At 48.9% G+C, this 24,056-nt stretch overlaps 1 protein-coding gene and 1 long non-coding RNA gene across 2 annotated transcripts in view; both read left to right on the top strand.

Annotated features, from left to right (window-relative positions):
* Positions 1-4,757, top strand: part of LOC138844050 (uncharacterized) — a 52,111-nt gene extending 47,354 nt beyond the window's left edge. Inside the window, exon 3 of the long non-coding RNA XR_011379427.1 lies at positions 2,754-4,757. This is a non-coding gene — a long non-coding RNA (uncharacterized lncRNA). The remainder of the gene's footprint in view (positions 1-2,753) is intronic.
* Positions 4,758-5,381: 624 nt separating this feature from the next.
* The window catches only part of LAMA1 (laminin subunit alpha 1), a 179,446-nt gene continuing 160,771 nt past the window's right edge, over positions 5,382-24,056 (top strand). The window contains exon 1 of the mRNA XM_051851430.2: positions 5,382-5,587. Within this exon, the coding sequence (XP_051707390.2) occupies positions 5,515-5,587 (73 nt within the window). The 5' untranslated portion in view covers positions 5,382-5,514. The remainder of the gene's footprint in view (positions 5,588-24,056) is intronic.

The raw sequence follows: 24,056 nt of genomic DNA, 5'->3' as shown, positions 1-24,056 counted from the left end.
GTTCTATACTCTTGCAAGCAGTAGTAGCTAAGGGATTTTAGGAGTAAACATTTCCCAGGCATTTCATAGAGTAAGAAGGCAGAGAGAGAACCACCATCAGAAACTGAGTCCTGCCAGAACTTGATGTGGGAGTTCCAGCCTCCGTAAGTGTAAGAAAATAAGTTCTTATTGCTTAAGTCACTTAGTGCCTGGTATTTTGTTACAGCAGCTTGAAAAGACTGATACAGATATACCTAGCTGCAAGGGAGGTGGGCAATTCAACTCCCACCTGGATGACCAAGTGTTTTGAAAGCGAGAAGCCTAGATTTCAAAAGGCAACTTAGCTGTCTGTCATCCAGGACTATGAGCAGAGTTCTGCTTGTTACTTGATAACTGCTTTGCCCAAATTATTCATAGAGTTTATGCCATTTCTTGCATGAAAAATCAAAGCTTATAAATCTCATGGTCCCTTGTCCCTCCCCAAGTCTGGAGTTCTCCACTGTTGTTCTCTAAGATCAGTCTTCTTTCTCTGTTCCCCAATAATTCTTGTAATTTCTTTTAACTCTTCCTTCTCCTGTCCTTTTTTTTTAATCATTGATACAAATGGCAGCTTCAGTCTCTAGTTAGATTCTGATGCAGTGACTCATATATTTTTCCCTCTATTTCTGGGACATAGCCTTTGCTGGGTGTATGGTATTATTTCTCTAACACTGCTGTAACAGGTGTCACATACCAAGTGCTAAAAAACCATACATTCATGATAGTATAGTTTTGGAGCTCAGCAGTCTGAAACGGGGGTCAGTTGGCCTAAGTCAAGGTGTCGGTTTCCTTAGAGCTGGTTCTTTCTGGGGGCCTTGGGGGAGAATCTTTTCGCTTGTCTTGGCAGCATCCAGCGACTGCCCAGTTCCTGGGTCCATGAGAAAGCAGCGATCCTCCATCTTCAAATCCAGAGTCAGCAAGTTGGGTTCTTCTCACTCCAAATCACCCAGAGTCTCAGCTTAGCTTCCCTCTTGCACTTACACGGGTCTTTATTGATCTGAGTAAGCTGAAAAAAATCTCCCCATCTGAGTTCCTTATTTAATCACATCTGCAAAGTCCCCTTTGTCATGTACTGTGGAACATTTCCAGGTCCAGCCACGGGGATGAGCACAATCTTTGGGGGTCTGTATTCTGTCTTCCACCCCCCTCCACCTTCTCTGTCTCCTAGACTTCTCACCCCTCTCCCTGCCTAAAGCTGAGTACATCAAGCACCTTACGCCGAGCCAAGAGAAGGCAGGGAGCTTCACCCACCCTCAGCTTCTCCAGCCTTGGCCCGTATCAGACTCCAGTGCTGTGGCTGATTTTAGTAATCGATCTCTCCTCTCTTTCCTGTAACCCGGACCCCAGTGTTCCACTCCAGGCCCAGGACCTAGGTCTTGGTGTGATGCTCCTGAGCCCAGGGCCTTGAACTGACCTCAGTTCCTTTGGCCTCACTTATACCAACCCTCCAAGAAATAGTCTTTCCCCCTATTCTGAGCATCGTGCCTAGGTCCCTGCAATGTGGGTGTCAGGACAGGAGGAAAAATGCCTGTTAAAAGGGGCTTCCTCTGGCCTCCTCATGTGGCTACCATCTTCTAGCGCTGACTGCCCTCAGCCTGCTCAGCCACAAGCGGCCAGAATGTGGGTGGATTGGATCTGGCGTGGCAGAAGCAGCATCTAACTATGTGTACCTTAGCATTACCCGGAGAGCTTTAAGAGATCGGGGTGTCCAACTGCACCCCATACTAATTGAATCACCATCGCTGTGGGTGAAAACCAGCACCAGTAAGCTTTCCATATCCATGGGTGCCAACTCTGTGGTGTGAACCACCATGGACTGAAAACATTTGGGGAAAAAAAAACTTTCTATGAAGATTCTCCACAGGTACACAATGCTTCCCTTGTCATTATCCCCTAAACAATACACTATGACACTAACATGTGCACAGCCTTTGCGTTGTATTGGGTGGTATCAACAAGCTAGAGAAGAACTAAAGTGCACAGAAGGAGGTGAGTAACTGAGATGCAAAGACTATGCAGAACACACAAGAAGAGCATCAGTATTCTGGTATCTTTGCGTGGAGTCTTGGAAACAATTCCCCGTGGACACTGAGGGGCGACTGAGCTTTGTGAAACTCCTCTGTGGATTTTCTGCAGAAATGCTTGGAGGACAAGCAGCAGCCACTGGCTGCTCCCAGTGCGCTTGGTGCAGCCACAGCAGCTCTGCGGGAGCTTGTCAGAAATGCAATGCCCAGGTCCACACAGACCCGCACTGCCACCATGTTCCCCAAGTGGTTTGGAAAAGCCCTGACCCAGCCCACCCCACTTTATCTGAGCCCTGGCATTGAAAATACTCAGCATCAAGTTTTTCTCTTCAATTGAAAAGCTATAACATTGGAGAAATTCTGGAAGAATTCATCTCCCTTGACTGATCGCCGAGCACCAGGCCGAGGGCTGGTGGTAATTGAGAACACGGGCCCATTTCATGGCTGCAGCAGAACCTTGCCATGTGGCCCAGCCACTATGGGGGCCTTCCACTCTGTATCTCAGCACCTTGCTGTTGCCTTTGTAGCAATGATTACCTTTATGATTTCTCTCTGCTTAATGTTTGCTACCGTAACCATCAGGTTGCGTGTTCCACACAGGTGGGGACCATTTGCTGGTAAATCGTTAGCACCTGGCACTTAGCCGCGACTCAAAAAATATTTGTTGAATGAATGAAGCAAGCTCTATTATTATGCCTTTTCTTTTAACAGATGAAGGAACTTGGAACTTGGCCAAGATGTGTCTGCCAATAAATTTGGAGGAAGGATGCGAGCCATCTCTGGGACCAAGCTCCACTTCCCTGCCCACAGTACCCCCGACACAACACTCCCTCGTATCAGCTGAACACAATTGTTCTCTTTTGTTTGCTGTCTTTAATTCCTTGCTTGCATATGTTCTTACTGTATTCGATTGCAATCCAAGTGCCCATATTATTGGGAATTTTGCTTTTCTAACTACCTGGGAAACATTTTTCCCCCAAATTGGAAGTCTCATACTTTAAAATAGCTACATAATAGCCTACCCATTGCTCTGTCAATTACTTAGCCACTTAAGTCTTGCTTGGCATTTAGGAATTTTCAATTGTTCGTGATTTACAGACAACTTTGAAGCATTGTGTGTGTGTGTGCGTGTGTGCCGGGTGGAACTGCATTTCTACCTTCTCACAAAACATGAACGTTCTTGAAGAAGCCTCTCCTACACTTTCCTGGTGTTGTGGGTCACTTTGATAATTTTCAAGCATGCTACGGATGGAAAGATTTGTATTGCAGGATCGTATAAGAAATGCAGAATTGTGACATTTTTCCAGCTCCATTTTATCGAAGTTTGGTTATACCAGCTTCTTAATTTGTCTTGCAGTGAAACTCTCTTGCTTAGTTCTGAGCAGTGATAAGCTGTGAGAAGTTGCGACTTTTCACACTTCCTGTCCACTCCGCAGACGAGCTGAGGACCACTCATTTCCCTTGAAATCAGAGCCTTGAACCAGTTCCTGGTCTGCACTTCCCAGATAAGGGCTGACTGACCTCCACACCGACATCCCAGGAACCCGGCGTTCCGTTCCGGGAGACTGACAGCCCCCTGACTCCTCCTGTTTGTCTTCGATTTCATCCTCTGTGATTTCAGGGTGGTGTGGGACAGCACTCGCCTGAAAGTCCCATCTGTGCCCTAGCCCGGAACTGGACGTGTGCTGACATTGGGGCCTTCACCCCTTGCACGCTCTTCCTCACCCCTCCCACAAGAGTAACTATCTGCCTGTGCTATCGATTTGTGAAGATCACGCGAGAGAATCTGTGTGAACATACTGCAAAACACTCTGAAAGACGGAGTCTAGTGAGCAAACGGCTGAGTGCACTTAGTGCAGTGCACAATACTGACACTTCTGCATTTTGACACCTAAATGCTTAATACTTTGATACTCATTACATACTTAATCATTATTTAATTATGTGTTACATAGCATTTTAATATTTTAGCAGCTAAGAATGTTTGTATTTTAAATTTAGTATTGGGTGAGTACTATCTCACCAAACTCTATTGCATCTTCTTCTTCTTTTTTAAAAAGATTTATTTATTTGAAAGAACCAGAGAGAGAGAGAGAGAGAGAGAGAGAGAGATCTTCCTTCCTCTGGTTCACTCCCCAAATGGCCACAGCAGCCAGGTTTGGGCCAGGTGATAGCCAATAGCCAGGAGCTCCATCCTGGTCTCCTATGTGGGTGGCAGGGACTCAAGTACGTGGGCCAAATTCTGCCGCCTGCCTAGGTGTGATAGCAGGGACTTTGTATCAGATGTGGAGTAGCAGGGACTGGAACCAGCACTCAGATATGGGATGTTGGAGCCACAATGCCTTATCACATCCTTTTAAGGGGGCCAAACTCTACCTTTTCCCCCATGTAGTTCCATGATTTTAAAAAATAATCGTTACATATTACAACTACATTTTACTGGTTAACTGTTTAAGAAAGGATCTTAAGAAAAAGGGGAATTTGTTGTCAAATTGATTTGCATAACTGAGATGAAATTACCTCCCTAATCAGGCTAAAGAAAAAGGACAAAATCAGAGTGTGAGACCAAGTAACCTTTGTTATGCAATATGTTTATATTGTGGAAATGTGAGATCTTCAAAGGGTTACGAATACTCTGACAGAAAAATAATTAGAGCTTAAAAATTCTTTAACAAAAATAAAGAGTGGCAACCTCGTCTTAACACTTGGCATCCAGAGAGATGAGTCTTTCTCCAGCACTTAAGGCTATGTAATAGTGATTACCAATAAAGTCCCAGAGACCCTTCCCACCTGCTTTAGAACCCAGCGGGAAACAAGCTACAACTCCTGGTCAGAAAAAATGCTCCGCCGAGAGCTAGGGGGAGGCTGCTCGGCGCAGCCGGGGTCGTGCGCGGGTGTCAGGCTGGCAGCCAGGTGCCGGACGCCTTCTGGGGACCGGGTGGCGGTGCGCAGAGCCCTGGGCCGTGTTCCGAGGGGCTGAGAGGCGGAGGCTTGCGGCGGCCCGGACCCGGGGGCCGGGCTGGGGCTGCAGAGCTGCCGCGGGGCGGGCAAGGTCAACAGGGCACATACTTTGTCCGAATCCACCCGCCCCGGGCCAACCTCGGCAGATTTCCTCCACCTTGGCAGCCCACCACCCCCTCCCACTCACAACTCGGACCCTGGGCTGCAGCAGAGGACCCCCCACCCCCAATGCCCCGCCTTGGGGGGTCTCAGTGCTCAATCCTGAGAGAGCGAGCTCAACTCTGAGTCCCCGCCGGGTAGTCCCTGGGGGAGGGGTCTGAGGCTGCAGGGCCGGGGGCGGGGAGGGGCAGGGCGCGGCGGAGGTCGGCGGGGGTGTGTCCGCGGCGCTGGCGGGCGGGACGCGGCTGCCCGCCCGGGAGGCTGCAGACTCGCGCCCTGCGCTGCGTCCGGAGCGTCCCCGCTGTTTCCTCCGGGCAGCGCACCGGGCAGCAGCGGCGGCAGCGGCGGCGAGATGCGCGGCGTTGGTGCTGGACGCGCGCTCTTGGCCGCGCTGCTTTGCGTGGCTGTCCAGGGCCAGCAGAGAGGTGAGCCCTGCGCGGGATCCCCGGGCCCCCGGAGGGCGGGCGGTCGCGGGACAAAGCCCGGCCTCTGGCGCTGCCGGAGTCCGTGCGTACGCCTTGGTTCGGCTTGGACCGGAGCCTCGGGCACGTGGGTGTCCCGCGGAGCCCCTGCAGAGGTCTCCGGTGCGTGGTGGGGTGGGAGGCGGCTGGCTGGGGCCACCACCCGGTTCTTCAGGAACCTTCTCGGACTTTCGCGGACAGGGCGGCGGGGGGGTGGGGTGGGGGAGCGGATCGCTCAGTCCTGCCGGAGCGCCGTCCAAGCGAACAGTGCTGGGGGTGGCGAGAGTGGGGCGCCGGGGCGGAACGGGGCTCCTTCGCCGCTGTCCCGGAAGATCAGTGCCCGGGCTGAATGAATGGGAGAGGCGTCCTCCGTTGCGCTCATTGTCCTGCGGTGCAAAGCCGGGTCCTGGCGGCCGTGGAAGGGCGGGCCGGTGGGAAGAGACCGGGGTGGCTGGCGCGCCCCCTCGCCCCTGTACCGGGTGGGTATCCCGTGGACAGCACGCGGGGCACGGACGCGCTTTGCAAAACCGCGTTCTTGGTGAAAGTCCCCCAAGTGGTCCAACTGGCCTTTCCGCGGTGCGGGTTTAGACCGTGGGCACAGCAGGCCGAGAATGTCCTCGCTCCGGAATCTCATGCCACCCAGAGTTCATTCTTCCCAGGATCGCTTCTTGATGGGAAAGCGTGACAGCGGCCATAGACCTACAGGTGCACATTTCGTCCAAAGGAGGGGGCGGAACGCCAGCCCCCCTCGTGGGAGCAGTGTGCGCTGGCGCCTTGTGCAGAGCCGGGAACTCTGCCGCGGGGAGTTCATCTCATTCATTCACGCATTCAAGGTGGGAGCCCTGACCGGGAGCTGGAATCGCCGCTCTGAACTGGCCGGCGTCTGTTCCGCACCGGGACACAGGGAATCTGCACAATTACCAGGGAACAAGAAAGGGAGCCGGGCTCCGGGGAGAGCAGCCTGGGACCGCAGACCGAGCTCCTCCAGCCTGCCAGGCTGCTGGAAGTTCCCCCTCAGCCCGGGCGCAGAGCGAGCCGCCTGCCTCCGCTTGCTGTGCCGGGAAAGTGGAAGTCTTAGGCCAAGGAGCCGGCCTGTGCGCCCTCCCTCCGCGCCCCTCGGCCTGGCCCAGCCCGGCCCTGGGTCTGGGTGATTGTGAGCGATGTGTGGACCAAGTGGGGCCGCCCGGGGCTTCCTTGCCTTGGGATGCTACGGAAAACCTCCGAGTCTTTCCAGGCCATTCTGGGTTTGCCGGCCCGCACCGCGTCAGGCGCCAGCGTCCACGAGGGAGCGTTGACTTTGTATTTTAAACTTAATGTTGTGCCCCGTGAATACGCATGATGGGTGAAATGCTGTGTCGTCATAGTGATGGACTCCTGACCCTCAGGTCATACGCTAAGGTAGCTGTCCGGCGCTTGTACGTTCCCTGTCACTCCACAGCCTCTCTGGGATGCGTTCGAACCCACGCAGTGGCCTCTCTTTCCTTAGAAATCAAACCTGTTCGAAGCGAGCCATCCCGGCGTAGTGAGTGAGGGGTGGGTATGTTTTGCAGAGTTTTGTGTTAACTTTGTAGCTGACAAAGGTAATTATTGCACAGGTTGGCTCATCAACTCTTCTGTTTTATTCCACTCTAAAAAAAAAGATTCCAGGTGTAGAAATCTGTGCGTGCAAGAAGATTGCATGTCATTGTCATACGTGACACAATATTCAGTTTTCGCAAGGATGAGCATCCTCCACAGTGAAGTGTGTGTGCCTGGATGGACTTCAAAGCTGCCTTTTTTTTTTTTAATTTCTGTAGCTGTATTCTCCAAATTAGGGCCAATGAAAAATATTGATTTTAGCAGTTGGAAACAAGGATATGTATAATAAAAACATCACTGCCCACCTCCTACATATCCTGTACTTTGGCCCCTTCCTTTTATCCCCCTTCCTCTTTTCCAGACATTAAACACAAAGCCTGCATCTGTAGTTAATCTCATGTGTGGAGAACTCATCTGGAGCAAGGAAGGGAGACACACAGGCACACACACATGGTTCCGAGTGCCCAGTGCCACTTCCAGAACGCACTACTTTATAAACCAGTGTCGTAAAATGTTTATGTGACCACTTATTTCAAGGTAATGAGCCTTGAAAAGCCCTGCCCATTTTATGAGACTTCATTTATGAAGCCCTATGAATGTTCATTATCATCTAGAGTAAACTTTTCCAGTGGGTGGGGGGGAAATGGCATAAGACGGATCTTCAAACTGCAGGTGTTAATTCTCTGTGGCAAGCTTCTTACCCTCTCTTGGCTTCAGTTTCACCTTCAGCTAAATGGGAATAACCATGGCTATGTGGAAGGGGTGTTAATGATTAAATAAATTCATGCAAAAGAAGTTTTGCCTAGTTTATATAGAAGGGCTTAGTCCTCCATCAGCATTATCTGTAAACACTGTTATCACTATGTTATATAGAACTGTGTGATGGGAAGCCTTTTTCCAAGTTATCATCTTTGGGATACATAATCATGTAGAAATTCAGAGCCTGAATTTGGAATCAAACAATCTTGGGCTCAGAAGCCAAACCTGTCATTTTGATACATCTTGAAAATGGTTTAGTTGAGAGAGAGAAAGAGGGAGAGATCTTACATCTGCTGGTTCACCCCCCAAATGGCTGCAATGGCTGGGTCTAGGCCGAAGCCATGAGCCAGGAGCTTCCTCGGTCTCCCACATGGGTACAGGAACCCAAGCACTTGAGCCATCTTCTGCTGCTTTCCCAGGCTCATTAGCAGGGGTCTGGATCAGAAGTAGAGCAGCTGGATCCCAAACAGGTGCCCATTTGGGATGCAAGTGTCACAGGCAACCGCCTAACAGGTTATAAAGCAATGCTAGCCCCTGACCATGGTTTAGTGTCTTAACCTTCCTGAATGTTAGTTTTCCTATCTATAAGATGGGTGGGATGGATATGATTAAGCAATACATGAGCTCGGTGGGGATGTCACAGGCACTCGGTGTGTGATGGTTATTGCTGTTCGGACGATTGTGCTTGCTTCTCTTCCTTCTTTTGTTGCCCACATTTATTTGACCATCAAGATTTGTTGATTTCATACCCTAAAAATCTGTGCAGGCAGCCTTGCAGCTTTTGTTGCTTTTGCTGATTAGAATGGTGTCGGTAACTGGCTCACTTGTCTGTTACATTGGGTTAGGGATTGTCTATTTTTCTCGTAAAATACTGTAGCTAACCTATCAAGCCTCCTGCCTCGCTTCTTCTCCCTTCTCAGCGTTGCCAACTCATGAGTTTTGTAGAAACATATAGTTTTTTTTTTTTTTTTTTTTTTTTTTTTTTTTTTTTTTTTTTTTTGACAGGCAGAGTGGACAGTGAGAGAGAGAGAGACAGAGAGAGAAAGGTCTTCCTTTTTGCCGTTGGTTCACCCTCCAATGGCCGCCGCTGCAGCCGGCGCACCGCGCTGATCCTGGCAGGAGCCAGGAGCCAGGTGCTTTTCCTGGTCTCCCATGGGGTGCAGGGCCCAAGCACCTGGGCCATCCTCCACTGCACTCCCTGGCCATAGCAGAGAGCTGGCCTGGAAGAGGGGCAACCGGGACAGAATCCGGCGCCCCAACCGGGACTCGAACCCGGTGTGCCGGCGCCGCAAGGTGGAGGATTAGCCTATTGAGCCACGGCGCCGGCTCAGAAACATATAGTTTTTTAAGGATTGATTTATTTATTTGAGAGGCAGAGTTACGGGGGGGGGGGGGAGAGACAGAGAGAAAGATCTTCCATCTGCTGGTTCACTCTGCAGATGGCCACAACAGCTGGAGCTAGACCAATTGGAATCCAGGAGCCAGGAGCTTCATCCGGGTCTCCCATGTGGGTGCAAGGGCCCAAGCACCAAGCAGAGAGCTGGATGAGAAGAGGAGAGGCTGAGAGAGGAACCGGAGCCCATATGGAATGCTGGCACTGCAGGTGGAGGCTTAGCCTACTATGCAGCAGTGTCAGCCCCAATAGAAACATTTTGATAACCATTCTAACCGTGATGTAAAATATTCTCATCCCTCACACTTCTTTATCAAACCACTTGACCTTCCCCAACATGACTCAGCTTCTCTTCCTTTGTGTCCGAGCAAGTGGTCTTCTTGCATGGTGCCCCCTTTCTGCACCCCCTTCCTAGTCTCCCACTGTAGGCATGGACTGGTAGGTTCCAGACCTTTCACTTTATAAGATGCACACACAAAATGATAAAGTCATATTGCATCACAGTGTGGGTAAACCAAGAAAGCTGGGACTCCCATGGCCACGTGTCCTAGAGCTGAGTGTCAGTATCTTGGGCACACCCATGCCTGTTTTCGTAGTTAACTAGTGTTTCCTGGGTAGGTGTTACGTGCTGGACACATCTCTCCTTTGGGTCCTAAAACCTTGGAAAACCTTCTGTCCTCTTGGTGCTGAAGGATTTGTTAGCTGCAGGTCCCTGGACTCTCAGTGCTGTCTCCAGCTCCTGCTGCTGAAGAGCTTATCATGGTGCAGCTCCCTTGTCTCTCTTGCCCACTAGCTTGGGCTTCTCAAGGACACGGCTGCTTCATTCCTGTCTGCCTGTTGTTGCTTTGCAGGGTTCTTGCCTGTTCACAGCCATTTCCCATCATGGAGCTAAATTGAAATTAGTATTTTTATTTAGAAATTAAATAATAAAACACTATTTTGAGTAGGTTACCAATGTCCATGATACAGAGTTCAAAAGGGGCTAAGGGCAAGATAGAAAAAAAGGCCTCAATTTCGTCAGTCCCTTTTGAGACAATGACTGCGTTTAGATCCTTGGGTCGCCTTCCATAGATTTTTTTTTTTTTTTTTTTTTTGACAGGCAGAGTGGACAGTGAGAGAGAGAGAGAGAGAGAGAGAAAGGTCTTCCTTTGCTGTTGCTTCACCCTCCAATGGCCGCCACGGCCGGCGCACCGCACTGATCCGATGGCAGGAGCCAGGTGCTTCTCCTGGTCTCCCATGGGGTGCAGGGCCCAAGCACATGGGCCATCCTCCACTGCACTCCCTGGCCACAGCAGAGAGCTGGCCTGGAAGAGGGGCAACCGGGATAGAATCTGGCGCCCCGACCGGGACTAGAACCTGGTGTGGCGGTGCCGCAAGGCAGAGGATTAGCCTAGTGAGCCACGGCGCTGGCTTTCCATAGATGTTTCTTTATATAACTTTTAGAAACAGTGACTGCATGAAAATTTCTTCCTTAGTTCTTTAGGAGAATTGCCACCTACTTCCTCACAGAGCATGGATACCTGGATACAGGACCGATATCCCCCTGCACTGTGCCTCCCCTTCCCCCACTCCCACCTCCAAACACTAACTTCTTGGGTGTACTTGGTGAAGGCTGCAGAGCACTTAATGAGTGTATCCATGGACAGTCTGCAACCCAGAGATTTGCCAACTTTATTATGGGGCAGAAGGCATGCGCACTCAATAGGAGTGGCACTTGGAATTTTGAATTTCAGTCTTTTCCCAAGCCAGCTGTGTGTGGTCTGATGTTCTCTTGGCTGCTGGGTGGTAGCAGGAGTGCCCCCTGCCCCCCCACCCCCCACCCCCAGCAGCCCCATGGTCAGGAGTGGAACAAGCCCTGCTCAGCTGTGCCCTGTGCTGCTGAGGCAGCATGCCTGGTAGGTCAGGTGGATTCAGTGCATTTTTCTATTCCCTTATTTTCAGTTTACATTGGGTTTATTGGGACCTAACCACATTGGAAGGCAAGGAGCAACTGTGCTTGTAACCTTTGCACCTGCTAACTTGTCCCTTCCAGGTAGGTGTTTAGCAGATATTATTAGAGCAGTGTTTCCTAGATTCTTTGGGATTAAAACCTAGAAAATGAATTGCTTTCATGGTGTAGTATTACTTATAAAATATTTTAACAAGCTATTCCTTAAGCCATAAACAATTTTAAAAATTATATTCTTGGAGATTTATGATAGAGAAAAGTCAAGTTTGAGAATATTCTATTATAAGTTAAGGATAGTATATTAATAAGTTTATGTATAAGAATGCTTTATTTCTGGGACAGTATCACAGACACAGAAAAACTCAATTAAAAAATTCCTAATGAGTAATATTAGGCTGATACTTTGGGTACAAAAATTAATGGCAGGCAACCAGAGAGAATTCTGGAGCTTAGACCTTAGGTAAATTTTTAGTTACATTCCTCAGAAATGTCTGGATGCACAAGGTAAAGTATCGTCTCCTAAGAAAGATATTTGTCACTAAGTTACACGCTTGCAAAAACCTATTTTACTTGATTTCTGAAGTATGAATATGCATCCATAGCCAAGTGAGCAAATCAGTGCATTGCTAAATTAATGAGAAAAAAAATCCTTCACAGAAGTAATTTAGTTAAGGTCATGAACTTTGGTTCTGTTGGAACAAGCCTGTCAGGGAGCTATTTCAGCATAAAATACCACAGGCTAGCCTGGTTCATTGCATTTTCATATCCTTTATACTGGGGATGAGAGTCAGAGCCCAGAGTAACCATTTAAGTAGAAATAGCACTGAATCCTTCCCCCGTCTTTGTTTTCTCAGGGCTGGGGTAGGGGAGCTTTCTTTGGGTTAACTTGTTCCCAGTCTTGCTTGGGGGCAGGAGGCACACAATGCAAGCAGTGAGATTCCAAGTGAGTTTGGTGGACAACATTCTTGTCTAGGTAAGCATTTATCTCAAAGTGGGAATTCAGAAACGGTGGCGAAATCACCAATAGCGGTATCAGTGTGTGTGCACTTTTGATTTTTACGTCAGCCATTTGAAGTTGGAATCTCTTCATTCCAGAGGTTATCTTTGAAGTCTGAACTGTGGGGCCAGCAGGCAGTGAGACTGAAATCCTTGGGCCAGATGCCCTTCTGTGTTACTGTGGGAATGTCAAGTTTAGATCAATGAGTATTTATGGAAAGTGCCATCTTCCCTCATTCCTGACGGTGTTTCCTGCATTCTATCCCATTGCTCCATAACTTCCTGCCAGAACCTCAGGAAATTCTTTGCAACAATTATGATGCTCAAGAAGATGCATGTGTTCAGCAGATAGTTTTTAGTTAAGACAAAAAAAAAAAAAAGAACATTTAAAAATCACACCGTAATGCTGATGACTGTACCAGGATGTCTCAAAAAGTTCATGGCCACTGGAATGAAAAGATACCTTTTTCTGAAGCAAAGAATTCTGAAATCCATACGCAGGAGGGGCTTCAAAAAGTTTGTGGAAAATTCATAGACTGAAAAAAGCTATGCCTAGATTTCAAAATATCTTGCCACCAACATAGACTTATCCTGTAATTGCATTTTCCATGAACTTTTTGAAGTACTCTCAAACCCCCCACATTTCAATCTCCTGACCTTTTGGTTGTGACACACTTTTAGCAACCAAACGTGACTGAGTTGTTATCTCACGCCCTGGACAGGAATCCTTTCCTTTTCCTGGCTGTCCTTTGATTTCTGCCCGATCGTGGCTTTTTTTTTTTTTTCCGGTTATTTTGGCTTCCTTTTCCTTTTCTTTTCTTGTATCCCCTTATCCCAATTGTCTCTGAATTTTTAGTTCCTTCTTTAAAATTCTGTTTCTGTTTCTGTCACCATTGCAAAATGATCACCAGCTGTCTGACTACACCCAGCCAGCAGCTCTCCACAGGTTTCTGGTGCCGGCTGGTTCCTTTCACTTCATCTGGTCCCACGCTGCATTTAGACTAATCCTGCTAAAATGCTGCCTTCGTATTGTGCGCCCTCTGCCTCGTGGGATTCCAGCTCCTGCCCTCCGCCTACCGCCCTCCATAATCCCTCCTAATCAGCCCCAGATAAGCAGCCGACATCCACACCTTGCGTTGTCTGAGCTTTCGTGTCCACTGCACAGGTCTCCCTTCTGTCTCATTGCACGTGGCCATTGCCTTGCGGCTGCATGATTTGGTTGCATGACCTCCCTCACCAGAGATGCACCCCGCCACCCCCCACATTTCCTACCTGAGCCCAAACCTGGCCGTTCATGCACAGCCCGCGCCTTCCTGCCTGCAGACAGCCTTGTTATTATGGCCAGTATCAACTGCAAATTCATTTCTGAATTTGCAGTGCATTTTAAGATAAATTGAGGTTCTCACCAGCCAGAGCAGCCGGCTGGTCCTCTTTTGGATGCCGTGTCCAGAATGCTGTCAGCCAGCGTCACCAGGAAAGGACATTTCTTTTTCTGAGACCAGAACTGGAGCTGCCGGCATTTCTTTCAGTGCACAGATAACTTACTGGCATGCGGTTCTGGCTCTGAGATCCGGGTCCTTGGTAGTGAGATTCTCCAGAGGTGTCACGGTTGCCTTGGCAACCATAAAATCTGTTCCCAGTTTCTGGACCGCAAATCCCGTCCTGGGACCTGGCCCCGCTCTGGGTTGCCTATTACTCAAGGGGTTGAAGTTCACTACATCTGGGTAGGATCCAGAATCTGTGTGCCAAGAAATCTTAGTCCCATTTTGGCACCCAGAGGTGCAAGGAACCTTTCCAATTTAAGCCGACCGTACTGGATTTCTCATTTAAAAAAATTGTTCCCAGCAAAGTGTCCCTGCCACTCAGCTAGCTTTCTGTCCCTGTTGCTTTTGGGTTAGCACTTCTGTGCCTGCTCCACCCCCACCCCAATTCCCCAGCGTGTCCTTTCAGCCTTTTATTCTGGGTCTCTAACACTGGCATTTCTGTCTCTGCTTTTGTACAAACTAAGTTTTCCCAGCCTCTTACAGCTCCACCCCTGGCTGCATGGGCACAGTTTTGTTCCTTCTAGAAGCTTGGAACAGGGAGAATTGGAGACACTGAATCACATGTGAAATGCCTTGGGAATTACCTGCTGGCTTTCTTTAAGGGAGCAGGTATTTTGAAGAGTTAGCACCATCCTGGGGGAGGGAAATAATATTTCCATGCGAGAGTTCTTGTTTAATTTTTAGTTATTTACCTGGGAGGCGGACAGATGGTGACCGCTCACTTCCATTGGTTCACTCAGCACAGTTCACCATAGTTGGGGCTGGGCTGACGCAAAGCCAGCAGCAGAGAACTCAGTCCAGGTCTCCCTCCTGAGTGGCAGGGACCCTACTACTTGAGCCGACACCGCCAACCCCCCAGGATGTGCATTGGTGGAAAGCTAGAACAAGAAATCCAGCCCAGGTGCCCTGGTGTGGCACACAGGTGTCTTAACCACTACACTGAAGGCTTACCCCCTTCCATGAGATGCTTGTGCTTCTAGGGTTGTTCTTGTTTTGCTAGCATTCATTTCTCCACGCATGCATCCATGCCGCAAACACACCTTGGGACCTGCACGCTGCCCGGCACGAGTCAGGGATGCACAGAGGTCATTCCTGTGGAGCAGAAAGATCAGACTGCTTTCCTTGCTGTTAATTCAGGGCACATCTTGATGTTCTTGGTGGATTTCGTTTGAAGTCCAAGGACTGAAAAGTGCATAAGTGAAATGGAATTAATCTCCATAATAAATCGTAGTCAAGGAAGGAGTCCCCAATGGTGGAAATTATGGTGTGACTGTTGCTTTTTTTTATCCCTAAGTTCACAGTGAAATGAGTGGGTGCTGTCACTTGTGACAGCAGGGCAAAGAGGCTCAGCACTGGCTGGCAGCCATACAGGGAACCACAAAAAGTTCATTCATGAACAACGGAATTCAAAGAGAAGTTATTTTGGTGGCAAAAATTTGGAAATCCAGGTATACGCAGAGTCTTCCATAAGTTGATAAAAAATGTGTATTATGAAAAACACTATGCATGGATTTCTAATGTCTTTTGCAGCAAAATAAACTCCTCTTTTAATTCCATTCTCCACAAAGTTTTTGAAGTCCCCTCTTAATAGAGTTATGGAGTCATCTTTTTTTAAAAAAAGATTTAGTTTGGCACTGTGGCGCAGTAGGTTAATGCCCTGACCTGTAGTGCCGGCATCCCATATGGGTGCTGGTTCTAGTCCCGCCTGCTCCTCTTCCAATTTGGCTCTCTGCTATGGCCTGGGAAAGAAATGGAAGATGGCCCAAGTGCTTGGGCCCCTGCACCAACATGGAGGACCTGGAAGAAGTTCCTGGCTCCTGGCTTTGGATCAGCGCAGCTCTGGCCGTTGCAGCCAATTGGGGAGTGAACCAGCAGATGGAAGACCTCTCTCTCTCTCTCTACCTCTTTCTGTAACTCTGTCTTTCAAATAAATAAATCTTTTTTAAAAAAGAGATTTACTTATTTATTTGAAAAGTATTTATTATTGTTTATTTATTTGAAAGGCCAAGAGAGAGGGGGAGACAGAGAGACACTGGTTCACTCCTGATAGCCGCAACAGCCAGGCCTGGGCCAGTCCAAAGCCAGGAGCTTCATCCAGGTTTCCGACGTGGGTGCAGGGGCCCAAGCACTTAGGCCATCCTCTGCCATTTTCCCCGGCACATTAGCAGGGAGTTGTATTGGAAGTGGAGCAACTGGGACTCGAACTGACACCCACATGGAATGCTGGCTTTGTCCTAACCCCCTGTACCAGAATGCCAGCCCCTAGGGGTCAGTATCTGGGTGCTGGTGGTTTCCTTGGACTTCCTATCCTGCCTGGTGGCTCCAGGTGCACCTGTGTGGCTAGCTCTTTGTGCATCAGAGAGCAGGTTCTAAGTCACACAGACTTTAATCATATCCATGTCCAGGTCCCACCACCGGGGATTATAATTTGTTTAGTCTGGGATGAGGCCCCCATTTGCATTGTAAAGGTGTTACCCCTGTAGTTCCACTCTGCAGCCAGGATTGAGAACCACCCGGTTAATTTGCTGTGCTTGTGGATCCAGCTGCGCAGTGATGCACAGCTTGGGATAAGCAGACAGGACCTGCAGTATCCCCATCCTGTCTGTAGAATGCAGGTTGGAACATTGATCCCATTGTGCCCGCCGCAGCCTGCAGCTTAATGCTTTGCATGTAACAGGTGCCCCACAGTCAGATCAGACGCACTGCTCTCACTTGCTTTCTGTCTGTTTCATGCTATTCCCACTGCTCCACACTCAGATCTGGGTGTGATCCCTGCACGGAGAGCCTGGGTTGGTGACATCGCTCAGTAAATGTCTATTTATTCAGAGAATGTCTGTTCTTTCTTTGTGTCCCTGCAGCTCCTTGTGTGGTGTTTTCCAGTGAGTACTCAGTTGATGCTTAATTGTTGCACTTTCAATGAGCCCAGTTTCAGTCTTGCTTTGCTGACTTGGTCACTCACCAAGGCTGTTCTTTCTTTGGATCAAATATGACATTTAGGGGGCAGCACTATGGCATAGTAGGTTAAACCTCCACCTGCAGGGCTGACATCCCATATGGGTGCCGGTTCAAGCCCTGGCTGCTGCTCTTCAGATCCAGCTCTTCATGGCCTGGGAAAGCAGTGGAAGATGGCCCAGGTTCTTGGGCCCCTGCACCTATGTGGGAGACCCAGAAGAATCTCCTGGCTCCTGATTGGCTCAGCTCTGGCTGTTGTGGCCATTTGAAGAGTGAACCAGAGGATGGGATGCCTCTTTCTCTCGCTCCCTCTGTCTGTAACTCTGCCTCTCAAATAAATAAAGAAATATTTTTAAAAATGACATTTAGAGTCACTCATGTTTGAGAATGAGATCTGGGATCGCAGGGTTGATGGTTGATTGCATTGTTCATTCTTCAGTTCATCTCAAGTGTACAAAATGCCTTCCATATCCAGGCGTTACTGTGTGCTAAGTTCCTCCTTTCTCAGCACCTTTAAATGAACCACAAAAGCCCCCATAGTCTGTTCTCTTGGATAACCTGGGCTACCTCCTCCTCTCCTGATCTAGCCTGCTGACCTGCACTTGTGCCTTCAAGGGTCTGGTGACACCAGGGCCCAGCTGGCCTCATTCCCCCGCTGCTACTGTCCTCTGCTCTTTCCTTCCATTGAGCATTCACTGGGCACTTGCTTTGCCGACCTTGTTCAGAAGTTCCCATCAGGATTTAGCTCATTATTTCTCTTCTCGCTCCACCCAGTACACTAAGAGTGGAGTAGTTTCCCATTACCATAACTAAATGCCCGAGGCAGACTAACTTTACAATGAAAAGTGCTTTATTTTGACTCACAGCCCTGGAGGTTCATAGTCTAAGATCCAGCAGGGCCGGCCCCGCGGCTCAATAGGCTAATCTTCCGCCTAGCGGCACCAGCACACCGGGTTCTAGTTCCGGTTGGGGCGCCGGATTCTGTCCCGGTTGCCCCTCTTCCAAGCCAGCTCTCTGCTGTGGCCCGGGAGGGCAGTGGAGGATGGCCCAAGTCCTTGGGCCCTGCACCCATGGGAGACCAGGATAAGCAACTGGCTCTTGCCTTCGGATCAGTGCTGTGCGCCGGCCGCGGCGGCCATTGGAGGGTGAACCAACGGCAAAGGAAGACCTTTCTCTCTGTCTCTCTGTCTCTCTCTCTCTCACTGTCCACTCTGCCTGTCAAAAAAAAAAAAAAAAAAAATCCAGCAGGCCCCGTTGGTTTGGCCTATGTGGATGGTGTTACTGGCAGAGTCCCAAGGAGGCACAGGGCATCATGTGACAGGAGACAAGGGAGCATGCGTGTCTATCTGTGTCATCTCTCATAAATCAGTTCAGCCATGAGGGCCCCACCCTAGCGATCTAACCTAATCTAATCAATTTCCTAAGGCTCCATCTCTAAATAGCACGATTGGGTTAAGTTTCTACTTTCTTAGTCTGCTTATCATAAGACTTTGGGGCCTGAACTGCATGCATGAGGTGGGGGAATTCATATTCAGACTATTAGTAAAGAGCCATTCTTCTTTCTGTGTCCCTGTGGCGTGCGCCACACACCCTTGACCTTGCAGGCCCTTTCCCTCCCTGTCTGTGCTGCTCAGGGTACTTAGGGAGGTACTGCACTGACCAACCCCTGACTGAGCAGAGCCAGAGTCTGGAGGTTGGCCCATCTGCAGCTCTGCCGACTTCCAGCAATAGCTGGCATGAAGTCTAACATGGCCTGTGACCAGTTTTCAAGGAATGCAGGGAACCGTTGGCATCCAGAGCTCCCCAGGAGTGAATGAATGGCCTGCAGAGCTCATCATGTCATCCCATCCCCTGTTGAACTGCTTTTCTGGCTTCTCACTCTCTGCAGAACAGATGTGCCGGGTACTCTGTGATGGGATCCTTCTCAGACCTTCCGCAACTTTTTCCTGCATTGCTACCCATGTTGTGGCCCTTCTGTCACATCCCTGGTCCCCTAGTGTGAGCTGGTGGCAATCAAGGCCTGTGCACCTTTGCCCACACTCCTCCAACCTATTGAAAGCTCCTCGTCTCACCTGTTTTGTTCTGACTCATTCCCGTCTGCCCTGTCCTTACTCTCACTGCCTCCACAGTGATTTGTCTGAACATCTGAGCAGCATAGCATTTGGTGACTGCTAACCTGCCTGTCTGTCCTGGGGGGCAGAGACTTTTGCTCATATGTGTACTATCTAGCACAGTGCCTGGTATGCAGAGTCGACTCTGTAAGTATTTGCTGCACGAATGACTGTCCCAATACAGACGAGTGACAGGGGCAGGAAAAGAACCCAGTGGGCATTATTTAAAGATCCAGGCAGACAGACGGCTGGGATTAGAGAAGTCACTAATGAGGACATAGTCAAATAAACTCACAGAAAAGGGCAGAGGGCCAGCTCAGGACGGCTGGGAGGCCTCAGTGGGTCACGCAGACAGGGTTCGGGGACAGCAGACAAGGAGAATCAGGTAACCAGGTTAGGGCAGGGGGTGGACAGAAGTTTCTGAGGGTCTCAGCTCCTGGCCTAAACCAGAACCCGCCATCAGGGAGAACTTTGCAGCTGAACTAAGTTCAGAGACTTTCCTTTTTTTAATGATTTCTTTTTTTATTTGAAAGGCAGACAGAGTTACGGAGAGAGAGGGACACACACACACACACACACACACACCAAGAGAGAGAGATCTCCCATCTGTTGGCCCACTCCCCAAATGGCTGCAACAAGCCGGGCTGGGCCACCCTGAAGCTTGGAGCCAGGAACTGCATCCAGGTCTCCCATGTGGGTTCAGGGGCTCAAGCACTTAGGCCATCTTCTGCTTTTCCAGGCTGATTGACAGGGAACTAGATTGGAAGTGGAGCAGCCGGGACTTGAACCAGGCCCATGTGGGATGCCCGAGTCACAGGCAGTAGCTTAACCCGCTGCACAACAATGTTGACTCCAGTTCAGAGACTTTCTCTGCTCTTGGGTGGGATCCAAATGTAGACAAAGAAGAGACTCAGAATCTGGTAACCATGGGATGAGGGGCTGGATGTCTTGAAGGGATTATTTTTTAAATGATGTATTTTTTTTGAAAGGCAATGTCAGATAGATCATCTTCCATCTGCTGGTTTACTCCCCAAATGCCTGCAGGAGTCAGTGCTGGGCCAGGCTGAAGTCTGGAGCTGGATACTCCATCAGGGTCTCCTGCATGGGTGGCGGGGACTCAAGTATTTGAGCCTTATCTGCTGCCTCCCAGGATGCACCAGCAGGAAGCTGGAGTGGAGGTAGGGGAGCCAGACCAGAAGCCAGGCACGCCCATGTGGGATTGCCTGCGTCTGGAGCACCAGCTTAATCTGCATCACAGTGCCTAGCCCTAAAGAGATGATTCAACTTTATTTTCTATTTACCAATGCAATCCTCAGAAAAATGGCATTGTGCTTGAATTAATATTTACTGATGATACAGTTCCATTTTCCTTAAAACTCAGGTTGTATTCGACTAAAACTTACTTCAGGGTGTGGAGCCACTGATATCAGCAGTTCACTAACTCTGATAGTGAACAAGTATTTGTTGTGTTTCTAGAATGTACCGTATACTGGTGAAAAGTGGTCCTTCTATCCCCCAGTTCCAATATCAAGTAAGTATGAAAAAATGCCCAAGAATCCTACTGCGTGTGTTCGTCAGTGCAGATTCGGGAATAATTTCTGTTTCTGAACATAACCAACATAACTCCACTTGCTGAGGCCAAGCGGTGTCGTGGTCAACAGAAAGAGAATTCAAATTAAACCCCACATTGCCACTGCTTGGAATCGCCTTTTCATGTAAGGGGTTTCACTGCAGAATATCCCACTGTGTGTGACTTCAGACGTGTTGGCAATTGTTGACTAGCTTGTTGGCATTTTGCTGAGTTGTATTTTTCAAAGAAGTTTTTTTTTTTTTTTTCCAAAGGGAACTTTACCTGATTGGCTTTCAAGGACTTTGCCTAAGGGAGGGGGGAACAGCTGTTCTGCTGCAGGCATTCAGGACCAAGGCACACTCTACTTCTCAGAGAACAAAGGCACACAGAATTTATTTCACAGATGGATTTTTGTTTGATAAAAATCATTTATTACTGAATAAAAGAATGGCCTATTCTCTTTCAAAATGTGAACATAACATCTCCTGTGTCTTTCATGGTTTCTAACTCTGTTGGTTTAGTTTTAATTATTATAATTGACTGAATTCAAATGGGCTTCATTTTTATGTGCTCAAAACTTTCTCTGAAAAATTGTGTGTAGGATGGTTTTCTATAAACAGAATCTTTTGAAGTTCAGTATTAAAATAATTCCAGAACAATGTTGGAAGGAATCTGCTAGTTAAGAAAATAAACAATCTTTTGGTTACTGTGGTCTCTTGACCCTAGCCAGCTTGATTTTTCTGTATAGAACGTTGAGGGTCTTTGGTGGATAATGGTAACCCATGGGAGAAACTGGAGGGATGCAAGGATTGGTTATGCCCCTAAAGTTTGGCCACCAGCTCATCACAAAAGCATAACTTGGATCAAGCACCAGCTTGCACAGTACACATTATGAACATGTTTTTATTAGCAAGCAGGCCTGAAACTGTCATTGACTGTCTCCTTTAAGTTTGACAAGTGGGCGGGCATTGTAGTGCAGTGGCTAAGCCTGCATCCCTTTTTGCGGTGCCGGTTAGAGTCTTGGCTGCTCTGCTTCCAGTCCAGATCTCTGCTAGAGCGCGTGGGAGGCAGCAGATGATAGCTCAAATACTTGGGTCCCTGCCACCCACTTGGAGACCTGGATGGAGTTCCTGGCTCGTGGCTCCTGGTCGGCTCAGCCCTGGCTGGTGGAGCCATTTGTGGAGTGCCCAGTGCATGCAAGATCTCCTCTCTCCCTCTCCCTCTATCACTCTGCCTTTCAAATACATAAATAAATCTTCTCAGCAACTTGATAGAGTTGCAGCTTTTGGTCGTCTTGGATTTCAGACTTTTGAATCAGCGTCAGGCAGTTGCCAGCCATCGTCAGCCCATGGCAGGATACAAGCCGTTTTAGGGATCCAGCCTCAGTTGCCATCACCATCCTTCAGCACATAGATGCCAGGCTGCATGATTTTATACCTGCACTTACAGGGCAAATCTCCATGTGATAACAGTTTTTATTGCAGTGGAATTTACGTATCATAAACTTCTAGCAGTTTTCCAAGTATAGTTTAATGATTTTCTTAGTGAATTTAGATTATTGTAACTGTTCATGCTTTGTTTTTTTCCATAATACAGATTTCCTCTGAACCTTTGGGAGATCCCTGGTCTGCATGGATTTCAAAACTTTTGCACCAAAATAAACTTATCTTTTCATTCCATTTTTCCATAAACTGCTTTTTTTTTTTTTTAAAGGGAAGTCCCTGGATAGTTATAGAAACCAGGCATGATGTAATGCTTACCCCCTTCAGAAGGGCTGGCTGGTTTTTTTGGTTATGTTTTTAAGATTTATTTACTTGAAAGAGTTATGGAGAGAGGAAGAGAGAGAGAGAGCTGCTGGCTCAATCCCTTTATGGCGGCAATGGCCAGAGCTGGGCTGGTCCAAAGCCAGGAGCCAGGAGCTCCCTCGTGAGTGCAGGGGCCCAAGGATTTGGGTCATTCTCCACTGATCTTCCAAGCACATTAGTAGGGAGCTGGATCAGAAGTGGAGCGGGGGCCAGTGCTGTGGCATAGAGGGTAAAGTCTCTGCCTGCAGTGCCGGCATCTCATATGGGCGCTGGTTCAAGTCCTAGCTGCTCCACTTCAGTCCAGCTCTCTTCTCTGGCCTGGGAAAGCAGTAGAGGATGGCCCAATTCCTTGGGCTCCTGCAACTGCATAGGAGACCTGGAAAAAGCTCCTGGCTCCTGGCTTCGGATCAGTGCAGCTCCAGCGGATGGAAGACCTTTCTCTCTCTCTGTCTCCTTCTCTCTCTCTGTAATACTGCCTTTCAAATAAAGAAATAAATCTTTGAGAGAGAGAGAGAGAGAGAGAGAGAAAGTAGAGCAGCCAGGACTAGAACTGTTGCCTATATGGAATGCCAGCACTGCAGGCAGCGGCTTTACCTGCTATGTTACAGTGTTAGCCCTTCTACAAACATTTTTAATTACTCTGATAGAGTCATGACCACAAAATTCTGTGAAAAATTTCTAAGACTCCAAAAACTGTCCTCCTGCTCATATATACTCAGTCTCCACTCCCACCCTCTCCCCAGCCCCTGTCGCTCCCCGTCTTCGTGGGGGAACGACACAGGACCCTGCGCTGTTCTTTCGTCTGCTCGGCCCTCCCCGGGTTTGCTGCTGGTTCTTCCCGGGTTGGCTACTATCCCTTCCACCTCCGTGGAAGGGCAGTTCCCCCTGGCCGCATTCCCCACTTCCGCAGGGGAGCGGCACACCGCCGGCCGGTTCTCTCGGGGGCTGCACGGGTTCCCTTAGATGTTCCCCATAGATGTTCCTGGTGCATGCCGTCTCTCTCCTCCTTTATAGTCCTCCTCCGCCAATCCCAACTCGGCTGCCCACACGCCGAGTACGCTGCTCTCCAATCAGGAGCAAGTCCTACAGTTAATTGGTTGAACTGGAGGCAGCTGTGCGGAAGCTGTTTACTTCTCTCCCAACGCCACATTGTGGGAGAGCAGATGCATAGAATGTCTTAATTCCAGTAACTCAGTCTAGTCCGGCTTGCTCCCCACAGATCCCCCTTTCTTTTTATTTTTTAGCGTTGATACGCGCCTGTCTTCGGTGTCCCGCGGCACACACTCTGCTCTACTTGCTAGAGTTGCCACAGGCTCTTACAAGTCCTATCAGGCAAACCGAATCCGGGTCCTCTCTTCGCCATGTTGTGAGGAGGTCTTTAGGCGCTGATGCGTGCCTGTGTTCGGTGCCCTGCAGCGCATGCTCTGCTCTGCTAGAACTGCCTGCAGGTGTTTACAAAACTTATCAGGCAAACCGAATCCAAGCCTTCTCATTGCCTTTTTGTGGGGAAGACTTATTAGTGTTGGTTTGTGCCTATCTTCGGTGACCTGCGGCGCATAAGCTGCTAGCCGCCGCAGGTGCTCATCGTGCTCATCGCCTCACTTAATCAGGCAGACCGAATGCAAGCTTTCTCATTGCCATGTTGAGGGGAGGCCTTATTTTTCTCTATTTCTCTATCTCCGGGCATTCCTATTTCTCCCATTTTACTTCTATCTTCCAGCATTCCTATTTCTCTCACTTTACTTCTAAAACTTCTGTTTCTCTTATCCCCGCAGCT

This window comes from Oryctolagus cuniculus, chromosome 10 (genome assembly GCF_964237555.1).
Source record: "Oryctolagus cuniculus chromosome 10, mOryCun1.1, whole genome shotgun sequence".
NCBI lineage: Eukaryota > Metazoa > Chordata > Mammalia > Lagomorpha > Leporidae > Oryctolagus > Oryctolagus cuniculus.
This window is presented reverse-complemented; position numbering and strand designations above follow the sequence as displayed.